The sequence below is a fragment of the Pygoscelis adeliae genome, unplaced genomic scaffold (genome assembly GCF_000699105.1).
Source record: "Pygoscelis adeliae isolate BGI_AS28 unplaced genomic scaffold, ASM69910v1 Scaffold545, whole genome shotgun sequence".
NCBI classification, from domain to species: domain Eukaryota; kingdom Metazoa; phylum Chordata; class Aves; order Sphenisciformes; family Spheniscidae; genus Pygoscelis; species Pygoscelis adeliae.
In genome coordinates, this window is record NW_008824746.1 from 326,692 (window position 1) to 349,906 (window position 23,215).

Below are 23,215 nucleotides of genomic sequence, written 5' to 3' on the forward strand. Positions count from 1 at the left end.
TATATGAGTCTGACACAAAATCAGGTCCTCCACTGACTTTCACTTAAAGAGGCAAAGCCGCAGTCACATAGCCAGAAGAAAAATATAGAAAAACACTTTTTGACTATAGAAACAACAAAAACTTTATCTTATGTCCATTTCCGTAATGGAATCCAAGCACAAGGCTACCACTTAGACTTCATCCTATTTAACCAAGTCAGGGAACATGCTCACAGGTAATTGTATGGGCAAGTGGTACTATGCATGGCTGCCTGTTCATTTGCCAACAGATGAAAATCATAATGAAAGGCTGCTGTGTTTCTGCAGAGGTTTGTTTGTGATGCTGTATACATCTTTCTCATACATCTGAACAACGCTTTGTCTGCCTGAGTGGCACTGAAGTATCTACATAGCTCTTGATCTAGGTCAGGCCAATTTCAAGGATCAACGCCATGACCTCTCGTGTTCTCCAGCAACACAGATATAATTCACATTAAACCAACTGCAGTATAGCCTAGTAGGCTTGCCCAGGTATTCACCCTAGATGGCATCTTTTAGTTACCAATGCATAACAGGAAGAAAAAAACTTAATCTGTTAATTGCTAATGTAGCAAATAACTGCATTCCTTCTTGTGTTCCAGCTATTCCTTCTTGTGTTCCAGCTATTCCTTAAGAGGTGGCAATTGTAGCTCTCATTCTTGCTTGATATTAGTAACAAGAGATACAGAAACAGCCATAGAAACCACACTTTCGACTATCTGCACCCTTTCTGAATTTGTAATATACATGAGCAGTGGCATCAATTTTGCTTCATCTTTAATTTTGAAATAGACAGCATTTTTACAGCTAAAGGAGAGACAGTTAAAAATATACTCCAATTTTTGTCTCTATGGTACTATTACAGTCCTATGCTATTAAGTCTCACTGATTTACAAAGAATTCACTATACTTCAGTGTGAAGTTATCTAGCTGTACTAAATAAAGTTGCATCTGAGATGTAATTCTGTCTCCAGACCCTTAACTTCTCTGGGCTGCCTTGGGCATTGCATGGCGATAGAAACTATTAGTTCTTATATTGTTGAGTGCAGCAATTTGCATCTTGGCCTAGCATCTCTATATCCATGTTGTTAAGCACACACAGCAGCAGCACTAAATTCACTCCACAGTATTTACTGTCCGGAAATCTAGGAAAGAAATTATTTTTTGTTTGTTTTTTAACTAAGGAAGAACCTCATTGCACCACACTGTGGGGATAAAAGTATTCCCAATGTCAGGATTTAATTCAAAGGTGTACACTGCCTAAGTACCATTTAATCCTGCAAGATACCTTTCTGAGCAGTGCAGGCCTGGCCTTCTCTAACACCACACATGGAGCTGCCTTTTCTCAGGCCTACACAAACGACTTCTTTAAATCAACAGCCAAAAGCTTCAATTTAAAAATGACAGAGTGAATTATTTAGCAATTATTTACTTCACCCCAGAAGTTTGGAATACCTATGCCCCCCTGTCAGCACTATTTCTAGTTAATAGGATACATTCCATGAAGTAATAAGAATACTGAAAGGCTGAAAAAGTAGAAAGCTGGGAAGTTGCACAATTTTTTTTTAGATGTGGGATATACTTAAATCTTCAAAATTTTTACCAGAATACCCACTTTCCATAAAAAATCTAAAACAAAGGAAATAAACGTTACGTTTATCTTAAAAGTGTGAAAGGTAAGTACAAAACGTAACCCCCCTTCTTAGGGCACAATTCTGTTGTACAGTGCTATCCTCCTGCAGACACTAGTGTGCAACACAAGTCCTACTAAAGATATGTCTTGATATGAACTAGTGTGTTTCTTCACGATGCCTCTACAGCTCTAGAAATAAGCTTTGTTAATAATTCAACTTTTAAATTAACTTTTTGTGCTATGACATTAAATTATACTCATGTCATTAGCATAGTTATTTTGGCTTAAAGTTTGGTGCATTGGTTGTTTTTTTTGTTTGGTTGGTTTGAGGGTTTTTTTTTTGTTTGGGTTTTGTTTTTTGTTTGTTTGTTTTTAAGAAGGGATTAAGTGTTGCATTTACATACTATGGGGTCTGAGTCCTCTTAGAACCCAATCTCTTGTCAAGAGGCACATTAAGACTTGCCACCTTGTGAGCTTTAACCTTAATTGACATCATAGGAGCACCTGAGGAGCTCTTACACTGTATCCTACAAATATAACAGCACAGACTATGATGGATCCATAACAAATACATCACAAAAGTATGTATGAAAAATAATCATTGCATGCTCAACATCAGTGTTTTAGAGCTTTAATATCTCATCTATTTCCTTTTTTTAAACAAAGTGATTACATTCTGATAGAAAATAACTGATGCAAATCTGTTAAAAATGATAGCTAGAACAGATTTATAAGGAAACAATATTCTGTGGTCCTTTATTACATTTGTTTGCTCAATTTTATTGCAGAGTTTCAAATGCACATTAATCCTTTGGTTAAAAGATGACTCTACAAGGAATGCTAATAAACATTTAAGTATAATGACCTTCAAAGATGTCTCTCTCTCAAATTGGTATGTCTTCAGAAACAGCCTAGCTACAGTTACATGTTTCTGAGAAGTGTCCTTTTTAGCTGCGAAATAAACGAGAACATTCTATATCAAGATTTCCCCCACCTAAACTTCTAAACTGTTTTCAACATTAGTTTGAAAAGAGCCATAAAGAGGTAGATAGAACAGCTGGAGACTGGTAGCATCTTCACAAACTTCTCCATAAAAACGTGGGTATTTATTAATGATTGCTGAACATTTAGATGCCTGCTCTAGTTGCCCTTAGTTACAACAGGGATTAGTACAATATCTTTCCATTCTACCTTTAATACTTTACCACTAGTAAAGGTGACTTTCTGGTAATTGCTACAAAACAAGCAGTTAGGCAATGATAAGAATCAAATTAATTTCTCATTTTTGCTGTTTTATTTACTTTATGCTAAAGTATGGGGCAGATACAGCTTACAGCTTCTACTGTTAACAGAAATACTATTTGCATAGACAAAATGCACACTGCCATTACAGGGGGGAAATAATCATGAGATCTAGCAATACCTCTAGGAACAGAAAAGAACACATTGGAGAGGAATAATAGAATGGTTTAGGTTGGAAAAGACCTTTAAGATCATCAAGTCCAACCATTAGCCTAGCACTGCCAAGCCCACCACTAACCCATGTCCCTAAGCGCTGCATCTACACATCTTTTAAATACCTCCAGGGATGGTGCCTCAGCCACTTCCCTGGGCAGCCTGTTCCAAGGCTTGACAACACTTTCGGTGAAGAAATTTTTCCCAATATCCAGTCTAAACCTCCCCTGGCACAACTTGAGGCCGTTTCCTCTTGTTCTATCGCTTGTTACTTGGGAGAAGAGACCGACACCCACCTCACTACAACCTCCTTTCAGGTGGTTGTAGAGCACGATAAGGTCTCCCCTGAGCCTCCTGTTCTCCAGGCTAAACAACCCCAGCTCCCTCAGCCGCTCCTCATCAGACTTGTTCTCCAGATCCCTCACCAGCCTCGTTGCCCTTCTCTGGACACGCTCCAGCACCTCGACGTCCTTCTTGTAGTGAGGGGCCCAAAACTGAACACAGTATTCGAGGTGCGGCCTCACCAGTGCCGAGTACAGGGGCACGATCACTTCCCTGCTCCTGCTGGCCACACTATTTCTGATACAGGCCAGGATGCCATTGGCCTTCTTGGCCACCTGGGCACAGTGCTGCCTTTTTTTTCTTTTTCCTTTTACAGAGAGGAGAAAAGAGGAGATGGAAGTAACAATTTGCAATACTGCAGATGTGCTGACAGAGACTAGTAAAATGAAGGGATTAGAGGAATGACAAGACAAAAAGAAGGATCCCAAGACAGTACTGTTCCACAAACCTCCAGAAAGAGGATTGAACGGAAGGGTAGAACCCATGCCCCCTCCTGACTGGAGAAAATGCAGTGAAAACTGCAATATCATGCATCTACATAAATAGCAGAACACACATAAGAAGAATCTTAGATATTTACCAGAAAACAGAATTTAAAGTTATACAGGAAAAAACAACAAATAAAAGCAGGATAACAAGTTTAGAGCACCCTAACTCAGAGTCTAGTATTTACTTTTGAAAATTTGACCTTGTATTGTTTTTCCCAGCAGTGCAACTAAAGCTAAAATTCTAAGCAAAACCATCATATAGTCACTCAGCAATAAGACAGCAAAGAAAAAGAAGTACACTATATACAATCTAACAGTCTCCTAAAGTCACACCTTTTCTTAATTTTTATTGATGTTTTTGAACAAAAATATTTAAAAGAATTTTTAAATCTCAAAATACAATGCAAAATTATGAGAACTTCATAAGAGAACTTCATATTTTTTAGTAGCTGTAGGAAAAACATACCAGTGTAAAACCAGGGGTTTTAACTGACTATAATTGCTAGTTCAATTTAATTTTATTGTAAACCTTTTTAAAGAAGCAACTCAGTACATTTGGGAAAAGAATAAGTACCAGAAGGCATTTCCTATGCCAGTAGCTTAATGATATTAAAGAGCTCACTAACACAACAGGCTTGTAATTTACGCTGTACTCATTTTGCCAAGTCCTTCATTAAACACAGATATTTTGTACTTTAAAACAAGGGACTTTTCTTGTCCAAAGCAGACAGCCTAGATAGTGTGTTGTAATAACTTGTAAAGTAAATTGTTATCTCAGTGTTACATTAGTAAAACTGTTTTCATACAGGATTAATATGCTGTGCATTTCAGTGGTTCTAGACTCATTATGCACTTCCCCCCTCCCAGGACACACAGCTCTGAACCGCATGGAAACACTGCATTGTAACGTCTAGCACCATCACAGCTTCTAGTAGTTCTGCCTGTCAAAGTTCAAATAACTACATTTACTACCCTTGTGAATCAGAATCACACTCAAATCACCTGGGAATCTACAGTTTAAGCTGAAACACTCAGCTTTAGTTTTCCTGACTACACAGTTGTGAGCTTTGCAATTATCTTCCATTATTAACTATCAATTAACTCAAAAGGTTTCTCAGATTATGATTTTGCTGAAGAAAGCAGAACGTCATGCTCTAACTTGGGATTGTTAGGACTGAAAATTTCATTCTTTTTAATAACTAAAGAGAATAACTGACAGTTTATTTATAGCTTCCAGAAATATTCTACTCAATCCACTGCAGTGTCAGCTAATCATCTCATTGTCAGGATCTGACTTAAGCTATTGTATTTTATTAATGACATACCTTGAACCATACGAAAATTTTATTTCTTGCTTGTTTATATAAACATTTAGACTCTCTAGTTAATATATTCCATGTGTTAGTATTTCTGCTTTGGTCTTCTATAAGTTAGGTTTGTATAACACCACATGACAGAAAAAAAAACTTAAGGAAAGTGAACAAAAAACCCCCTCTTATTACCTGTTTCAATTTCCCAAATATAAACTGAATCGTCTTCACATCCAACAATTAGCAGATTTTCAACAGGGTCAAATTTTATCTTCTTCACAGGAAACAGATGCTTTCTGGCATGTAAGAGACATACTCTCTTCTGAAGGTGTAGAATTGCTACTGAGTGATCACTGCACACGCAGCACGCTATGCTGTGATCTTTTAACTGCAAAACAGAAAGAACTTCAGTTTCAACACTGTAACCACAGTCATAACCACATCGTTTTAACAAGCCTGGTAAAAGTTGTCCAGTGATTTCTTTCCCAGAACATACTCATTTTAGAAAATGATGTTTTATATCAGCCTACATCTCCAACTTGTTTTCAACAGGCTAGCTGTGCAACTGATGTCCTGACAGGAAAACATACAATCTCCTCTGATTTTTCAATTTTTTAAAAAATAATTTAAATACCATTCATTCACAATACTTAGCCTATCAAAGCAGTGATTATATAACCAAATATACAGTAGCAGTTGTCCTAGAAGAGAAAGTAGTAAAAATTACCTTAAACCAAACTGCTGTTCGCGTGATATAAAATTGTGTCAGGTCTTATGACACAAAAGCCAAGGGCAATGTATTTCTAACAAAAAACTGGGTATGTTACAATTTCATTTCACACTGTATGGATCTGATTCTGCAAAGCCTTCCCCTTCCTGCAAGTAATTTTTTGTGACACACAAAGGAATTCACCCTATGGAAAAATTCAGCCCTGTAAAGAGAACTGAAACACCATCCAAGCAGGCATTAAATCCTACCTAGTTTCCAAAAAAAGGGCTGAAGAGAGCCTTACCAGCATTAAGAACTTATGCCATTGCAAAACATCTTTTGGACTACTTGATGTTGGCACGTAAGTGAACTCTGAGTCAACCATAAGGACTAAATATGTCTTCACAGGCTTTAAGAAAAAGATGAAATCCCAGCCCCATGGAACACAATGGGGACAGAATTTGTTCAACAAGATTTCATACAGCGTTCAGTACAGTAAATCATCTTCTAAATTTTTACTTCAAAATTCACTTAAAGAAAAACATATGAAATTATTCTTAATCTCATAAAACACAAAAGAATACATGCAAAGGACCACAAGAATGTGTCAGGAACCAAAATGCACATTTAGATTAAAATACTATTGATCCAAATCTTTTCTTACTATGTTCAAACCCCTAGCCTTACTGATTACACTTTTTAACTTCAGAAGTTAGGAGATAATCAGATTAACATATAGATTGACAATCATAATATTAAAAAATGGTGAAGAGAACATTAAGAGCTTGAATTTAATATGTCACTGGTTTAGGATCATTTTTCTGAATCCTGAAATTACAAACTAACAAGAAATCAACCCCCTGAAGTTAAAAGCAACTTTCAAACAAGACAATTAAATGAATGTACATTAAGGATAAAGTGCTGCAGGATAAAAGTATTGCCAGATGGTTTTTTCCTCTCATATATATATATATGTACACACACATACATACATGTATATATACCTTTTTTTTTTGGAGACCTCATTTATTATGCTTTTACTTACTTTGTAGTTTTCTGGAGATCGCAAGAGCTCTGTCACTGGACCAGACTGCAGACTAAATTGGTGTAAGATGTCTCCAGTAAATATATCCCAGCAGATTACGATAGAATCCTGGCCCCCTGACAACAGCCAGCTTGGATCAAATCTTACTGATTTATCATGTGGATAAAGTAAACAAGTGACTCTGCTACTATGACCGTTCAGAACCTTGTAAGATAGATTATCTGAAACAAGATGGTACATAAATTATTTCTGTTCTTTAAGAACAGAGGTTCCATATTTTACAATACATTTGCTAAAAGTCAGCAGATTCAAAAGACTAAATACAACAATCCTTTATATGGGATCAAAGAATTTTGGACATGTTCCTAAAAGGGAGAACAAAGGTCTGCACTGAGCTTCATCTACCGAGATGTATCCTTCTTATTCTTCAGCGGGATGATCTTTTAGAGGGAAAATGACAAAGATAACTACTAACCATATAGTGACATCCCACATATCTCACTTCCAGGTGACTCCATCCCCACAGTACTCTTAACAGTGCAAAGCACCTTGGTAGCACTAAGCTGTGATCTGATAGATCAGCTAGAGAGGGAGAAAGAGCATAATCTTCCATTTTCCTCATTCAATCCCTGACCATCGCCCCTATTTTTCAGAGAATTTTTACAGGGATCACCGGAGGGGATGTTTTCTGGGTAGTCTTCTGTGCTTGACTGAGATGAATTTGGACAAAATTGTTAAAACTTACCTTTCAGCAAAGATATGTTTTCTAAAAGTCTTGCTCTTGCAGTTTTTAAACCTAGTGTTACAAAAATTTTCCCATTTTCACATCCACACACAAGCTTATCGAGACTGGGTATGTATACAGAGGAACTGACAACTGCACTTTCGATTCCATCGTTAGATGCACAAAGATGATCGATAATGCCCTCTGACACTGAATGGTGTTTATCAAAATTATCCTGAAGAGTCCACGTTGCTGTAATTGGGATCTCTAGAGGGTGGGGGAAAAGAGTCAGGAATTTAATTTTTTTCTTTTTTATTCAAAACAAAATAAAAATCCAAACAAAGCAAAATATACATTTTCATCTCTTCATCACTTCTCCTAACTTATCCTTTCTGCAGCCTAGCAATAGAAAGTTAGCAGTTGCTATTCCATCACTAGATTACATCTCACTAAATCCTTTCTTTTATACCTCCCTATGAACAACCATAAGCAGGACCAACTAAGTAAATTTTCATGGCATTTGGGAGAGAAGTGTTTACGGGCAGATGGTAAGGAAATAGGAACATTTATTTGTTCAGTTCCATGAAGAATTTCTAGACACTCATCTTTGTTAGTGTCTTGCTCCTTCTAACTACAGGCAATCATCACACAATGAATGAGCATCACTTTTCTAGTGAGAAAATATTTTCATGAGAATTTAAGCTTTCATGAAAATTGACTTAAAGACATAATTAAAAAGACAAGAAGCACAGAATTGCCAAACCTTTTGGCGAACCATCAAATGTTGACACAGGGACATCAGGAACATGCCACAAAGTGATCCTTCCTGAAACTTCACCAGAAAAAAGAACCTTATAGAAAGGCTCCTTTCTTTCATTCATGAAGCCCATGACAAAAGGAAAACTCTGCCAAAAATAACAGTAAATTAATATTCTGATATGAAAGAGCTGATAAAATAATGTAATAATTAATTGAAAATTCAAAGGTTTTTTACATCAAAAGCTGTAGAAATATAAAACAAATAATGGTTGAACCCTCACCTGTCACTAAGTTCTGGTCAGACCAGGTCTACTCTGCCTGGTGCAAGCCCCTCGAAGATCACCTCTGCTTTGCCAGTATCCTTGGCTAAGCCCACATCCCAAATGGAAAAGTGGAATGGGAGGGCTCCCTAGGTTTACTGTCTCTAAATGGAGAATCTATTAATAGTATCACGAGCATATTAAAAAAATGGCAGTATAAGCACCAAGATCAGGCTGAAAAAAATGCAGTGAAACATAGATAAACTCCACATCAAAACAATTCAGTAAAGCTTCAATCATGATAGCTTAAATTACTACAAATAACAAAAGGTAAGAATTTCGCTTTTACATGGACAGGTAATAGTCTGTAACACTATCATTCAGTCATCTGGAAAAAAGTTAGATACTACAGAGGTATACTATAATTGATAAACACACTTACATCTACCTAGTTTCATTTAGTCAACGCTAAACTTTATTGCAGTATATTTATCTCCGACAAACACCATGTTTTTATTCTCCCATGAAGACTAGAAGTCTGTAGGTTTTCTTTGCCTGTAGGTATAACATCACAGATAATTCTGTATCACCACATCAGTAACACCCAAACTATGTGATAATCTACCAGGGACTTGCCAAGAACACCCTGTTTAGTAGTTACATAAGCTTCATTCTCAAGTATCAAACTATTAAAAACAGGTGACGTGTCTAAGGGGAAGCTTCTACTTGCTCAAAACCCTCGCAGAAGTCAAGAAAATTAGGAATCTCCAGGTAGGTCTACATTAGTATATTTGAGTTTACACGAGGCATGTAATTTTGAAGTGAATGCTTAGGTTTGTGTTGTGGAGCTGTCTTGGAGCACCAAATCAGGATTCTTTTTGCATGAAAGTAACTTCGGAGATGCGTGCAGGAGCACACAAAAAAACCCCCCACACACACCCCCAAAAGCACACCCTGTACTGCAGATAGTGCGGATGAAAGGTCATCAGCCCAAACTGTTTTGTTCCACCCATCACCTTTACCTAGATAATGTAGACACAGCTTAACTCTGCTCCTTCAAGACATTTTACTAACATTCCCATATGTTGGATATATTTTATTTACAACATTGAAGTTCGGGAGTAAATTCCAAAATAAGCAACTGTACTGTAATGTAGTTCAGTTATAATGTAAGAATCGAGCTCAAAACAGATCATCACACAGGCAGTTTTGTTGTCTCACAAATCTGCTACAAAAGTTATTCAGGTAGTAAGGTAAATATTAAAGCAGAAATATTAGAAAAGGGCAGGGGACATTATTTTAAAAATGCATACTTTTGGCGAAAGCATATATAAGCTTTCTACCACTGCTATAACCCTATTATCTGCTAAACCATGTGTTTTGGCTATTTCTTTTCCCTCATGATATCTGACCTTTTGGCATCCTTTAGCAGTTATCCTATCTGATTTTAGATCACAGCGTTTGGGGGAAAGCTGAATGGCTTGTGCTATTGCTCTTCAACTGAAAATTAAATGTCAGGCTTTGCAAGAGTATGCAACAAAAATGCTTTCTAAGAGCCTATAGCTGTCAACAGAAAGAAAAGAACACTAGAAAACCTCACATAGGTATATCTTTTAGTGTTTTTAGTCAGGTACAAATAAAAATATGTCTCCGTTGCATATCTTCAGAAACTGTTTAAAGACCTGCTTGAGTTCTCATGCAAATACACATCAAACAAACTAATGCAACTGCAGGCAGGAGTTAAATCCACATCTTCCAACAATTGCTATTTCATAAACAGTATTAGCAATAAGACTTAGCAACAAAACCAGAGCCAAAGCTACACAGAAAAATCTTTTGTATTTGTTTTGGTTCAATAAGAACCCCTGCCACAGATTTCCCCCCCACACACACACTTCCTAATTCTAACCGATTTTCTACTTTTTTAAATCAGCTCTTTTTCCTTATCTATTTCTTTGTGGTCACACAAAGCACTACTCAAAATGTGAGTCAAGATGCAAGTTTTCCAACATAGCTGAGTCCTCTTGAGCTACTTTGTCCAAGCAGTAACTTCTAAATTTGAAATTGGCATGGTGTGGTCTGCTAAACATGAATTCTCAAACGTAAGTATAAAGATCACCTACTTTTTTAGCTTCCTCTTTTCTTAACCATAGAGGCTTCTTCAAGCAAAAATCATGGTTCTGATGAGAGTCACGTGTCTAATTTTATGCACTGTGGGTACTGTCAGTCTGCTCACAGTGTAAGGAAGTTAGGCATATGATTATGCCTCTGAAGGCTCAAGGTAACAGTATTCTGGATAAAATGTCACAGATTCAACCCCCTTCGATTTAGGATGGATACACATGGGAAACAACCTATTTATGTAGTTACACTGAAACATTCATACATTTCTTAATAAAACAAGAACTAAGCAACTTGCTTATGTTTTGCTTGTGGTTTGGTCTTTTTGTTGTTTGTTTTTTGGGTTTTTGTGGGGGTTTTGGGGGTTTTTTTTGGTTTGGTTTTTTGGGTTTTTTTTGGGGGGGGTTGTGGTGGTTTTTTTTTTTTTTTTACAGATTTGAAATTAAAAGCTTCTAAAGCTCTTTTAGACCACCTTTAACTTAAAAACAGCTCTCCCTTTTTTGCCAAAATCAGGGAAAAAAAACCCACTTCAACAATTAGCCTATTTATAGCTGAAAATACAGGAATATTTTTCCCTGTGAAAAAAGTAAATCTTTCCAGAATTTAAGACAAAAATATGCTATGAGCATCTCCAAGTTTGTACGTAAAAATTTTAAAATGAAGGAATAAGTCTTACTCATTGTTTTCATAGAACAATTAAATCTGTTGATGAATTCAACAATTTTAGGGATCGTTCAGGTAACTGCAAACAAAGAATGAACTTTTGAAGCTCACTGTAAACCTTTATGAATTTACCTTATTTTCCTTCACAGCAGTAAAGCAGAGTAAATGAGGATAAACAGTTTCTTTCAGCACCTTCCCATCAGCAGGATATATGCTTTTAGAAAGCCTGCTGCATAAATTTGAAAAAAAAAAAAAGCTTTAGAAAGTCATATTTAGAAAGCAGAACAGTAACATCCAAGATTCACAAGTTCAGTTAAAAGTCACCAAGTAATTACAAGCGACTTTTTGAAATCACAGCACCAGCTGCCCAAGTTCTACATGGCTAATCTTATTCCTGTGTCCCCTGCTGTGTCAAACAAAGACTGAGAGCTGTCAAACTCAGGGTAAATCTTTGAGTGCCAAAGTGGTTTTGTTCTGGTTTTTGATCATTTGCAACATGCAGAGATTTTCCATAATAAACCTCCTAAAGTTCATCTTGTACCTGAACTTTTTGTGTGAATTTTCCATCTGAGCCCACCTGTTTAGCAGCTGGTAGATGTAACTGTGGCCATCTTCTGTCCAGATGATAAGTCTGTAAGCTGCCAGTACTTCTCCACCAGCAAAGCACTGACCACTTTTACAGAACTCAGTACAGAGCAAGGAGAAATCACAATAGTCGTAGACCTAAGCTCAGAAAAACAATAAGATACAAACAAACAGTATTGGCACACTCATTTTAATTCAAGCTGGTTTTGAGCAATGGATCAATAAGTAGAACATTAGCTTGACTCTTAAAGCCAAAGCAGTTTTCATACTATCAAACTACTGCGAAGTCAGAATCAAACCATATATTCAAAGACAAAGAAACTGACAATAAAAAAAAGCATCATTAGAGCCTTATATTAGGGGATTTTGGATGGGATTCGCTTTGTTTTGCCTTGCATTCATTATAAGTATCTACTAGACTATTAATTTCTTATAAAGAGGTAGGTAATGAATTGAGCACATAAATATGACATTGAAGACTTTGATAGAAGCTATAAATGCTTCTGTCCGTATTCTTTAAAAGATGATCTGCTGGCATAATCACAGCACATATCTTAAAGCAGATTTTTTTTTCTTTTCTTCCAGGGGGAGCAATAGAGTTTTTTCTTTTTCACAAATTAATTGAAAGCAAAGAACATATAATCCCCTTTACATGCAAGAATTCTTCTCTTCCATTTCTAGAGCTGGTAAAAAAGTTATACGACTTGTTTGCTTCCTCTGACCTTCCCATTTTAAGCCGAAAGAGGGTATGACTAGGGCAACCTAGGATATTGTCTGCTTGTTCACGTTCCTAGTGGCCTCATGGAGAGAGTATTCATAGCCACATTTTTATAATTTATTCCAGCAGCAGGAGGAAATAGATTTCAGAATGAGAATTTCTACGAATTATTCGTAGGTAATTTCTATTCATTAGTTAACTTCTAGCTAGTTTGCTCTATACTTTCATTACTATAGAAGTGGGTTAAGGAGCCATTCAAACACACGTGTGAGTCTCTCCTATGCTACATATCACACATCTTCCTAATTAAGGAGTAAAAGCATCACCATGATGTCTTATTTTAAAGCTGTATATTCATTGAAACATAGAAGTTGAAAATCCAACATGACTTATGTATCTATAAAACTACTTTAAGCAGTAAAATGTAAGTATTCAAATGCATAATGGAGATATTACAAGAAATGTGCACCCCTTGTGGAAAAACGTTATAGAAGTTAATAGAAAACAATGCATGTTACACAGATTTTTCCATGAAAAGCCCATCCATTCTACACATGGAAATTCTTTATAAATACTTTTGTACAGACTTTTTAAAATAGCCCAAGAGAAATCTCAAGGATAACTTTGAATAATGCAGTTGTAAGGTGACTGAGGTGTACGTGACATTTCCAGCCCCCCAAAGCAGTGGTGTTTGGATCAGGTACATATGTTGCACTAATAGCTCAGGATTATTTTAAGAGGAATGTCATAACACTGGGAAAAAGAAATACAGAATTTTTACAATAAAGTTCCATTTAAGTAAAACTTAAAATAAACTAATAACAGTTTCAGTAACTACATGATGCATTTATTTTCTTACAGCTACAAGAAAAAGCGATATAGTCTGGGGTCTTTAGTTTTGCTGGCTTCTATTAGTGGCCAGGCTATTGGCCCTGATGGAACAAAGGCCCCTGGTTACGGAGGACTTGTGAACTGTGATTACTTCTGTCATAATTAAACAGTTTTTGTACATCTTTGTCTCCTTTTGAAATGCACTGTGGAGAGGACTATAATGCACCCAGTGCTCTAAAACTGACTAATACTTAAAGTAATTCCCTTTCTACCTAGCCAATTTCATGTTAAACTTTTAAAGCAGAAACACGTTACTAAAAAATAAACACTTCATCTCAGTCAGGCAGTTAAGATAAGCAGAGAAGGGATACAGCGCACTATTATACCTGACAATTAGCGAACACTTTTTCTTTAAGCTAAGGAGAAAAACAAGTATCTGCATGTAAAAATCACATTAGCTTTTCAAAATTATTAACAAAATCAAAAAGAAAGTATAATGCTCAATAATGTACCTGCCAGCACGTGGAGGACACAACTAGAAGGAGCCTTTCCGTGTAAGTACAAAACCGTACTGCTTGACAATTTATACAGTCCAGAGATTTTGATTCCTTCTCACATACACTTTGTCTCTCCTTTACAGCAGAGGAAAAAAGCCGTAAGATTTATTCTAGATATCCGAGCTTTTATTTTTAAGATAGAAACAAACCACTGAAAATAATTTTGTTAACATACACTTTCAAAATGCAAAGCAACATAGAATTCTTAATTAAAAGTGAGACAGGAAGACAGCATGGTTCAACTAGTACCATGTAAACAGAAGACATTCAGCATGGCTCAGACCTTGATCTCACTTAAAGAAGTGATAATGCATATGGAGAAGGACTAAAGGCAGGTCATAGATAGCATCTGCTATAATGAGTATCTGCTAAGTATTCTTCAGTCAAAAAAATAGCTACAACAACCTATAAACTGACAGTATCAGATTCAGAATGGCTGCTGAATATTCTGCTTTCCCACTCATCCTTGTTGCAACCAGGACAGTCTCAGACATATGGTGTTGTCATATGTCTTGTTTGAACTTAACACCTCTAAAAAGTAGTGGAAGAGTAGCTTTATATTGCTGAATGTATGGATGGTTTAAAAATATATGTATTTTCACCTTTTTTTTGTGAATATCAGACTTACCAAGGCCATCACGCTCAAAATTATTCTATTGGAATTATTTTTATTAATTATTGATTAAATCACTGAAAACTGATGTTTGCTGTTTTGAAAGATACCACCAGTATCAAAGCCTCTCAAAGAAGCAGTATGCTGGTCATGGAATTATGGCTATCAAACTGCAAACCATTCTCTCACTACACCTTGCATCTCCAATTAATTCCAATTAAATCCAACAATATTTATTAAAATACTGCTCTTTAACATATGAAATAGCTGGATTGTTACTAACTCTGCACTCCTCCCTTCACAAAAGGAGGCCCCAGGCAGTAAAAGGATGGCACCATACTGTATATGCTTCTTTGATATCTGTAATCAGTTGTTACAGGCCCCAGAATTTCTACAGCATGACAGTATTTTTTGCCCTAGGAACATTGAAAAGACCACATCCAAAACACTGCAAATAAACCAAAAACACCAGTATGGTATCAAACTTGACAGACTCTCCTGAGGGGCCTGATTCTACCCATTAACAATTAGTGCCGTGGCATGCTCTGCAGTTTGTCAAGTAAGGCAGTAATGTATTACGGATCTTCAGAGAAGACTGTTGACATTTTGCCATTTCTGTCGATGATTCACAGTATTTAGCTGTAATACTGAAGTCCCTTTGTGATCTAGCTCTTGGAGTTTAATTCAAACAAAACATTGTATTCCAGTTCTAACACTTGGGCACGTCAAGTGACAGCTGCTGAGAATATTAACACAGAAAAGCTGCACAGAATAAGCAAGTTTGAAGATGGAGAGATAGGGCACTTGACACAGCAAGAGTCTTTTCCAAGTGAAGACAGCATTGTGGGAGGCAGACAGAGGAAAACAAAGTCTAAAGGACCATTTTGAAGAACGTAACAAGGGTGAAGAGAGAGTACAAAGGCCAATTTTGAAGAGCTTGGAGTTTAGAGGAAGGAGTGAAGGGGTTCAAAGAATGGAATGGAGTGACATTATCAGGACAGAAGGAAAGCGTTACAACTTCAGCATCATGGAATATGGAAGACATGAAGCCTGGGCAAAAGACATTGCAGTTGTCAAGGCAGGAGCTGTCCAATGGCCCAACTAATTTTAAATAGGGATACGAGGGTGTGTTTTCAGAATTTTGTGACAAAATTAATACATATCCAGAAGATTCTAATTTATTCATATTCTGCTTCAATGTATCCTTTACTTGATAATATTATTACATTCATGCTATCATTCAAATTGTTGTTTTACACCTCAAACTGACCTGTATGCTATTCAAAGACGAAGATAGATCCCACGCTTTAAGAACTCCAGTTACAGACACTGCAACCAATGAGTCTTCTGTGAAAAGTTAACAACGAGACAGTCAACTTGAAACCAAGTTCAAACAGTGCCTAACACCAAAAAAGAACCTTGGCATAGACAGTGGTGTTCTATACAACACTAAAACAAGGATTCTGCAGCACACTGTTTAGACTAAATATTAATTTTACACAAAAATAACTAATTGGTACACAGAAATACAAAACATGCAAGCAAATAGTCCAATCAAATATATTTTGATAGAAGTCATAGAATAGTGGTTTTGTGCCCTTAATTTTCCTGATATTACAAAATTAATTTGTACTTATATCCAAGAAATGAGCTGCTTACAACCAGTGTAGAGACTGCTTGTTTTTCTCTTTCAGAAACATATTAAATGAAACATGATCAACATTAGGAGTATTAAAAACACCTTCTTAGGTGCTGTTAACATTTCATTGACATCTTGTACATAACAGCTCTGTAAAACATGATTAGATATTAAATCTAGTAGGATTGTACTATCTATACAGAAATATTTTATCATTATTTAATTGGCCTACATAAATACATCTACAATATATACCTTGAATTCTTGCAGAGTGTACAATGCACATACAATTTATCCAATCAGAAGACTGAGATGATGATAAAGTGTGAAGAACACCCAAAGTCTTAGCATCAATAATAAGAACGTCTTGATATTCTCCACAACAAAGAAGCCAGCCTTCACCTGTCATTCGGAATGAGCAATGGTAGTACTGTACAAGTGGAAAGACGACAGTCAGCATACAGAGCTACACAAATGTGCACGCATATCTTTCACATTCAGCATGTCATGCTTGGAATTGTAATCAACACTTGTAGCATTACTAAAGATGTACAGCATATGTGAGACCATACACAATTTTGCTAGTGACACAAGCATTCACATTTATAACAATTTAATATAGGCATACAGCTTAGTAAGAGGCCCTTTGTACTGAAAACAGTATCTGCTCTGCCTAAATATTAGGATTTTTAGAATCAATCAAGGTGTTAATTTTCATTATAAATTGCTAAACAGTTTGGGACTTGTTTCTCTGAGAGGCCTCATCTCTCTCCAAACATTTGATAAAGCTTCATTTATCAAGAAGTACATAAAGATAAAAAAAAACAGGTGAAAATGCAGAAGATTCATAATGAATTTTCCATTATTTTCCAGTAAAAATTCCTGCTCCATGAGATATCCTTCATTATGACACTAAATGCCCTACTGTTCAGAAGACTCATTCTTTCTCAACAATGATGTAAAGAAAACAATGAACAGACATATAGCAAAGTACCAAGGAACAGAGATGACAGAGGTGCAGAGTGACTATGAAGATTTCTTTTTTGCTAGGTGTTTTATATGTGCAAGGACATTTGCATTTTGTGAATATCTATCCATAATTGTAGACGTAATTGCTATAAATGCATAAGCAGTCACCTCAAATGGAATTTACAAGTAAATAGTATCCTTAAGGGAACGATCATGTAGTCAGAGAAAAATACCAGATAGACCCACAAAATCGTGCCTCATTTACTACAAGTTCTCTGTACATTCAGTTTTGCTTAGATGATAATTTTTGGTCTATCAGTTAACTAATTGAAGTCTGGAAACAAAAGAAGCATAAGTAACGGGAATAGGATAAGTATTACCACAGATATTATGAATGATCAGAGGCAGAAATGCTTAGCAGTAGGAACCATTTATAATTACTGTTACTCTTAAATTAGGCTTGAACTAGAAGATTTGTATAGTCAGTCAGTCCTCCGAGAAAATCCCACGCTGGTTAAGATCCACAAACGGTTATGAGTTGACCCTGGTGTTAAACTTCATTTCAAATGGCAAATACTCAGTTTGCACTGCTTGACATCTGCCATTTATAACCAAATCATCTATACTGAACAAAAGGAACCTACTAGACCAGACAGATTAGTAGTTTAATTAAAACCTACTAAAACATTAACAAAAATAAAGCAACAATGTTAAATGGTGATGCTATCAAAATCAGTGTGCACTAAACCTCCCAGACAATAACATTCTGTAGGAAATTATACTTTCTCAGGTACTATTATGCTACAAGCAATCATTCCCCATGGAACAGCAACAACAAAACCTACAATAAAACAAAAAAAACCCCACCACAACAAAAAACCCCACCCCAAAAAAAGCCACACCCCCCCCCCCAATTTATTATATCTATCTGAAGGTTGCATTTTAAGACTAGTTTCCCCTCCTAGCGATATCTATTATTTTTCCTAAGAAAGTTTTCCTCTTAGATGTTCCTATTTTCCTTTAGCTATCTTGCCCAAGTTAGAGAACAAAAATCATTATCTAGCCAAAACTAGACTTAGCTCACTATATCTAATAGAGAAGTAACATATTTGCTTCTCCTACTTGAAGGATAAGAATGAAGATTCCGCCTCTGATCTCCACAAAAATCTCCACAATGCAGATCTGTCTACTTCTCTGCAGAACTCCTCCATAACTTTAACTATTAAAATCTAATTAAGCAATACCACAAAGCAGATCATACCACACCTCTATTACACACAATACAATGCCTCAGTTATGTATATACATACATATGTAAAAAGAATATATGCGCTTTAAACATATACACAAATAAAAATTATAGAAGAATAACTTCTTAACAGTCTATGCTTTTTTACACTAGGACGAGAGGAAATGGCCTCAAGTTGCGCCAGGGGAGGTTTAGATTGGACATGAAGAAAAATTTCTTTACTGAAAGAGTGGTTAAACATTGGAACAGGCTGCCCAGGGAAGTGGTTGAGTCACCATCCCTGGAAGTATTTAAAAGACGGGTAGATGAGGCACTTAGGGACATGGTTTAGTGGGCATGGTGGTGTTGGGTTGACGGTTGGACTCGATGATCTTAGAGGTCTTTTCCAACCTTAATGATTCTATGATCTATATATATGTACACACACATATATGTAAAAGCATATATTAAGTTATTCTTCTATAATTTTTATTTGGTAGTTTACCCAGGCTTTTCCTCTTCCCTTTGTCATTAACAACTATGTTTTAATTCATCATGTTAACCAGAACAGTGTCATGAAAAACAGTGTTTCTTCTAGAAGCTTTAAAACATTTGGATTCTGAATTTCACCATAGTTTGAGTCACATGAGGTCTCAGACTTCCATTATTTGGACGCTTAGCTCCACCCTAGACTTCCTCACTAAACAAAACCAGCATTTTAATTAACCTAGGAGCCCTGAGCTGCTCTTCTACTAATATATCCAGAAATAAGCCATCTCTCTGAATCAAACCCATACATGCTGGGCTCCTCAATCATATACACACACATGTATTTCAAACACACCCTCACACTCCAGCATCTAGATACTTAGTGTACCTGGACAGACTTCAAAGCAGACACTTGAAATTATCTGAAGTAATATTTAAAGCAATTTGGCCTCTGAAAATAAGTGATCTGTCCCAAGTTCCGTAATGAACGAAAGTGTATTTTCAGAAGTAAGGCAGAGCAGTCTTTTGGGGATCAGCAGTTAGGCATCAAAACCTTTCAAACGTTTAAAAATAAGATCTTCAACAGACTATCTCACAATGTTTGGCTAGATTGCTTGTACTTCTAAAATATGTCATCAAAAAGCCAGCATTAAACTTGAAGTTTCCATGCAATTTTAACACAGGACAAGAGTAAAGATTAAGACAGTTTCACTTTGCTACCCGATGCCCAAACTTTACAATAAGTTAATTGATACTGCATTCCAGACATTTGCAGTTTAAAGAGAAACAGTTTGATTTGATTAAGGAGTTCAGAGGAACATAAAAGTCTCAGTTCTTTTCTTAGAAGGAAGTAAAAAAATTAAAAATAACAGATATAAAACTACTTATATTGCAACAGGTTTTTTTTCCTCCTATTAAGTATGTTATGAGCTATACATTCAAAATTCTATGTTTCTGAAAAATATCATGTTAATAAAGCAAAACTCCTCTTGTAACAAGCAGAGATATTCCATGAAAAGTTGCTATACTTACATAGATTGCTGTATGCCTATAAGGAAGCTTTGCGTTCTCAATGCACTGTCCACTAGTGACATTCCAAACACACATCTCCCTGCCAAAGATAACTTTATATTATTCTCTGTCATTTCCACTCAATTGGCTGGAATAATTTTGTGCCACCAAGTTTTTCTTTAGTGCTGTATTCAAGTGCAGTCTGGTCGTTTATGTGGCTTTTTGTTACAGATTACTGGGTAAGAAAATGTTGCAGTCATTAGCAGGGGATGACATACAGTATCTGGTTCTTTTTGTTTTGGTAATTACACCCTGCTGCCTTGCAGCAAACCTGACTTTAAGGCCAACTCTGGTCTACAACAAATTGTAGGTATACTGCCATTACAGCTCGTCAACGTGTCACTGTAACTATCTGTCGGTGGAACTACATCCTCCTGAAAATGATTCATTTCACTGAACTTAAACCACACGTTTTGAAAAACACAATGCATCTTCTGCCGTATCAGACTTCAGTTCTTGAAAGGAACCACAACTTCTGTTAAGAAGAAACAGTGCCACCATGAGGCTATTCCCGAAATCTGTTATTAACGCAGCACTCGCTTCCTGACAACCTAAATGTCTGTGCAACATTCTGCCTACACTTCATTACAACTAAAGTTAACGCTCGAGAAAGACGCGTTAGCCAGTCTTCCTCATCTAGACATTATTCAACATGCTATGGGACTAGAGTACAACAGAAACACAATCAAATTAAGTGTTGTAAATGAGGTTGTATGATGTGTGTTGTCATAGCTCAGCAACTGAATGTTGAACTTTGATGCTTTGAGATTTTACTTAAACAGCAAGCATTATTTCCACAGTTGAAACAATCATTTTATGATTTCTGAAACTACATTAAGACATTTTCTGTATGAGGACTTAAAATATTTTTTCCAAATCTGTTCTTATTTATATTAGAAATAATTAGTGATTTACATTTTAATCTACACACTTCCACATTTTATGATAATCTAAAAATATTACTTAATTTACATTTTTCAGTGAGCAAGAGCAGTAGTGTAGCATATACATCTGTAGTGTAGCATCAGAGTTGGTAGACCAGAAGTCAAAACTTAAACAGAATGCTAATGCTGTTTGTTAAACATTTCAAGACAGTGAATTTCTCCTTGTTTATATCAGAATGACAATTACAGTAATGTCACTAAAGCAGTAAAGTTGATATATACATGCAAACATGCACAAATGAGACAGAATATAACTTCAGCTTCTGCATGTTGCACTTAATTTACTGTGTGTACTAACAAGGAGTGAGTGATAGATACCACATGTTGATAAACCTGCCCTGCAGCATATGCTATACACATGCACAGGACATCAGTGAGAACTTCTGAATCATTATGGATTAATTTATAGATTTCCATATAAAAATACAAAAATACTTTTCAATACTCATCCTTCTGGGCTATGTCAGTTATACAAATGAGATTCTGAAGTGGGAACGGGGGAGAGTATCATCTTCCATACAATTTCTTCCACGCTCAATACATGGAGATGGAAGCTTGAAAATGTCAGAAGTGAATGATTCACAAGCCAGAAAATGCAGTTCGACAAACCCTGCATCTCCTAAAGATGAGGCTTCCTATTTGTAATTATCTCAACTTCATGTTGCAGCCTTCCAGGGATCAGTGATGGATGCTTTGCCCTTATGCAATACGGGCAAATGAGAAGTCAGCAGTAATTTGGTAAAAGTGAACATTTAAAGGGGCCAGAAGACCATTCAGTCCTACCTATACACATTCCAAGCAAGCCCAATGATCCCTTCAGAGGCAGAACCTTTAGGCTGTGAACATCTCTCTGTATGGTTATCTATAGCAAAAACCTCATTTGTTTCTTAATGCTTTTCACCCCAGCTTTTTTGGAAATACAGTATCTTTTCTCCTAGTATGATCTGGAAACAGTACTGCACTAACAAAACTTCAGAGTGAAGATGAAAAATAGTTTCACCTCTGAACCCTTGAGTAGAATTATAGGATGCCAATACAAAACTAGTTCTGTAGACTTCTCACCCTCCTTTCTGCACATAACAACGAGAACTGTTTACCACTATCTGTCCAGTGGGCCAGTGTAACCTTTGAAGATTAAGAAGCCTAAACCAGTTTGTTCAAGTTATCCCTTTCTTGTGTACTCATGATCGAGTGAGAGAATCAGACAGAGATCCTAGCAGCTGGAAAGGATAAACAAGCTCCTCAGTGAGAAAGTAGTAGCCTTAAGATGCTGGAAGGTGTAGCGTGAAGGGCAACTGACAGGAACTCTTCAAGGGAAAAGGCTTTAACAGAACTGTCCTGTTAATTGGAAAAGATGAACCAAAAATGAGAGGAGAACATCATTAAGCAGCAAGACAAAGTTGTTTAAGGAAAGCCCTTAAGGAAGTAAGAAGCTAGCCCTAACTACTTTCAACAGCTGAAATCCCAAACAGATGGACTTCAGACCCCAACTGAAAAGATTATCAAATATCCAGAGAGAAAAAAATTCTTGAATGCTAACCTAGCAGAACTGCAGAAGTTAGTTTGACTCAAGTGATGGGCCAAGTCACAACAAACACATAGGAGAAAAGCTGCAAGATCAGAGGCCTCTAAAAGGATGTACTCCAAAATAGCAAGTCAAACAAAGACAAGGAACATATATGCCTTTTATACAAGGGCAGTCTTTTCTGTGCTTCCATACCTACTTACTGAGCAAGCATAACCTGGATCAGAGTACATTAGCCTCTTGCACTGATTCAATTCTCAAGACCAAGCTCAGGAAGGAACAGAAAAAAGCACCATGATATTAAAATGCTTCTGAACCTGCTGATTCCCTCCAATAGCCTGTTATTTTCCCTTTTGAATGGGGCCTAGCTGACCATCTGAACAATTCATTCTCCTGACTACTAACCGGATATCTGAATCTCTCAAACCCTTCTGTTGTCCAAGAGACAAGCTCTTAGTTAGACTATTGTATATAAGCAATACAGTCATTATTCTAAGTAGCTGTTATCCTTTTCATATC

The 23,215-nt window shown here is 36.4% G+C and overlaps 1 protein-coding gene across 1 annotated transcript in view; it reads right to left on the reverse strand.

The window, feature by feature from the left end:
- The window catches only part of WDR72 (WD repeat domain 72), a 115,554-nt gene that overhangs the window by 90,878 nt on the left and 1,461 nt on the right, over nucleotides 1-23,215 (reverse strand). The window contains exons 3-12 of the mRNA XM_009323406.1: nucleotides 20,189-20,267; nucleotides 16,726-16,900; nucleotides 16,102-16,178; nucleotides 14,174-14,293; nucleotides 12,105-12,250; nucleotides 11,660-11,756; nucleotides 8,488-8,629; nucleotides 7,746-7,991; nucleotides 7,001-7,221; nucleotides 5,439-5,634 (exon numbers count right to left, since the gene is read on the reverse strand). Coding sequence (XP_009321681.1) covers nucleotides 5,439-5,634; nucleotides 7,001-7,221; nucleotides 7,746-7,991; nucleotides 8,488-8,629; nucleotides 11,660-11,756; nucleotides 12,105-12,250; nucleotides 14,174-14,293; nucleotides 16,102-16,178; nucleotides 16,726-16,900; nucleotides 20,189-20,267 — 1,499 coding nt within the window. The remainder of the gene's footprint in view (nucleotides 1-5,438; nucleotides 5,635-7,000; nucleotides 7,222-7,745; nucleotides 7,992-8,487; nucleotides 8,630-11,659; nucleotides 11,757-12,104; nucleotides 12,251-14,173; nucleotides 14,294-16,101; nucleotides 16,179-16,725; nucleotides 16,901-20,188; nucleotides 20,268-23,215) is intronic.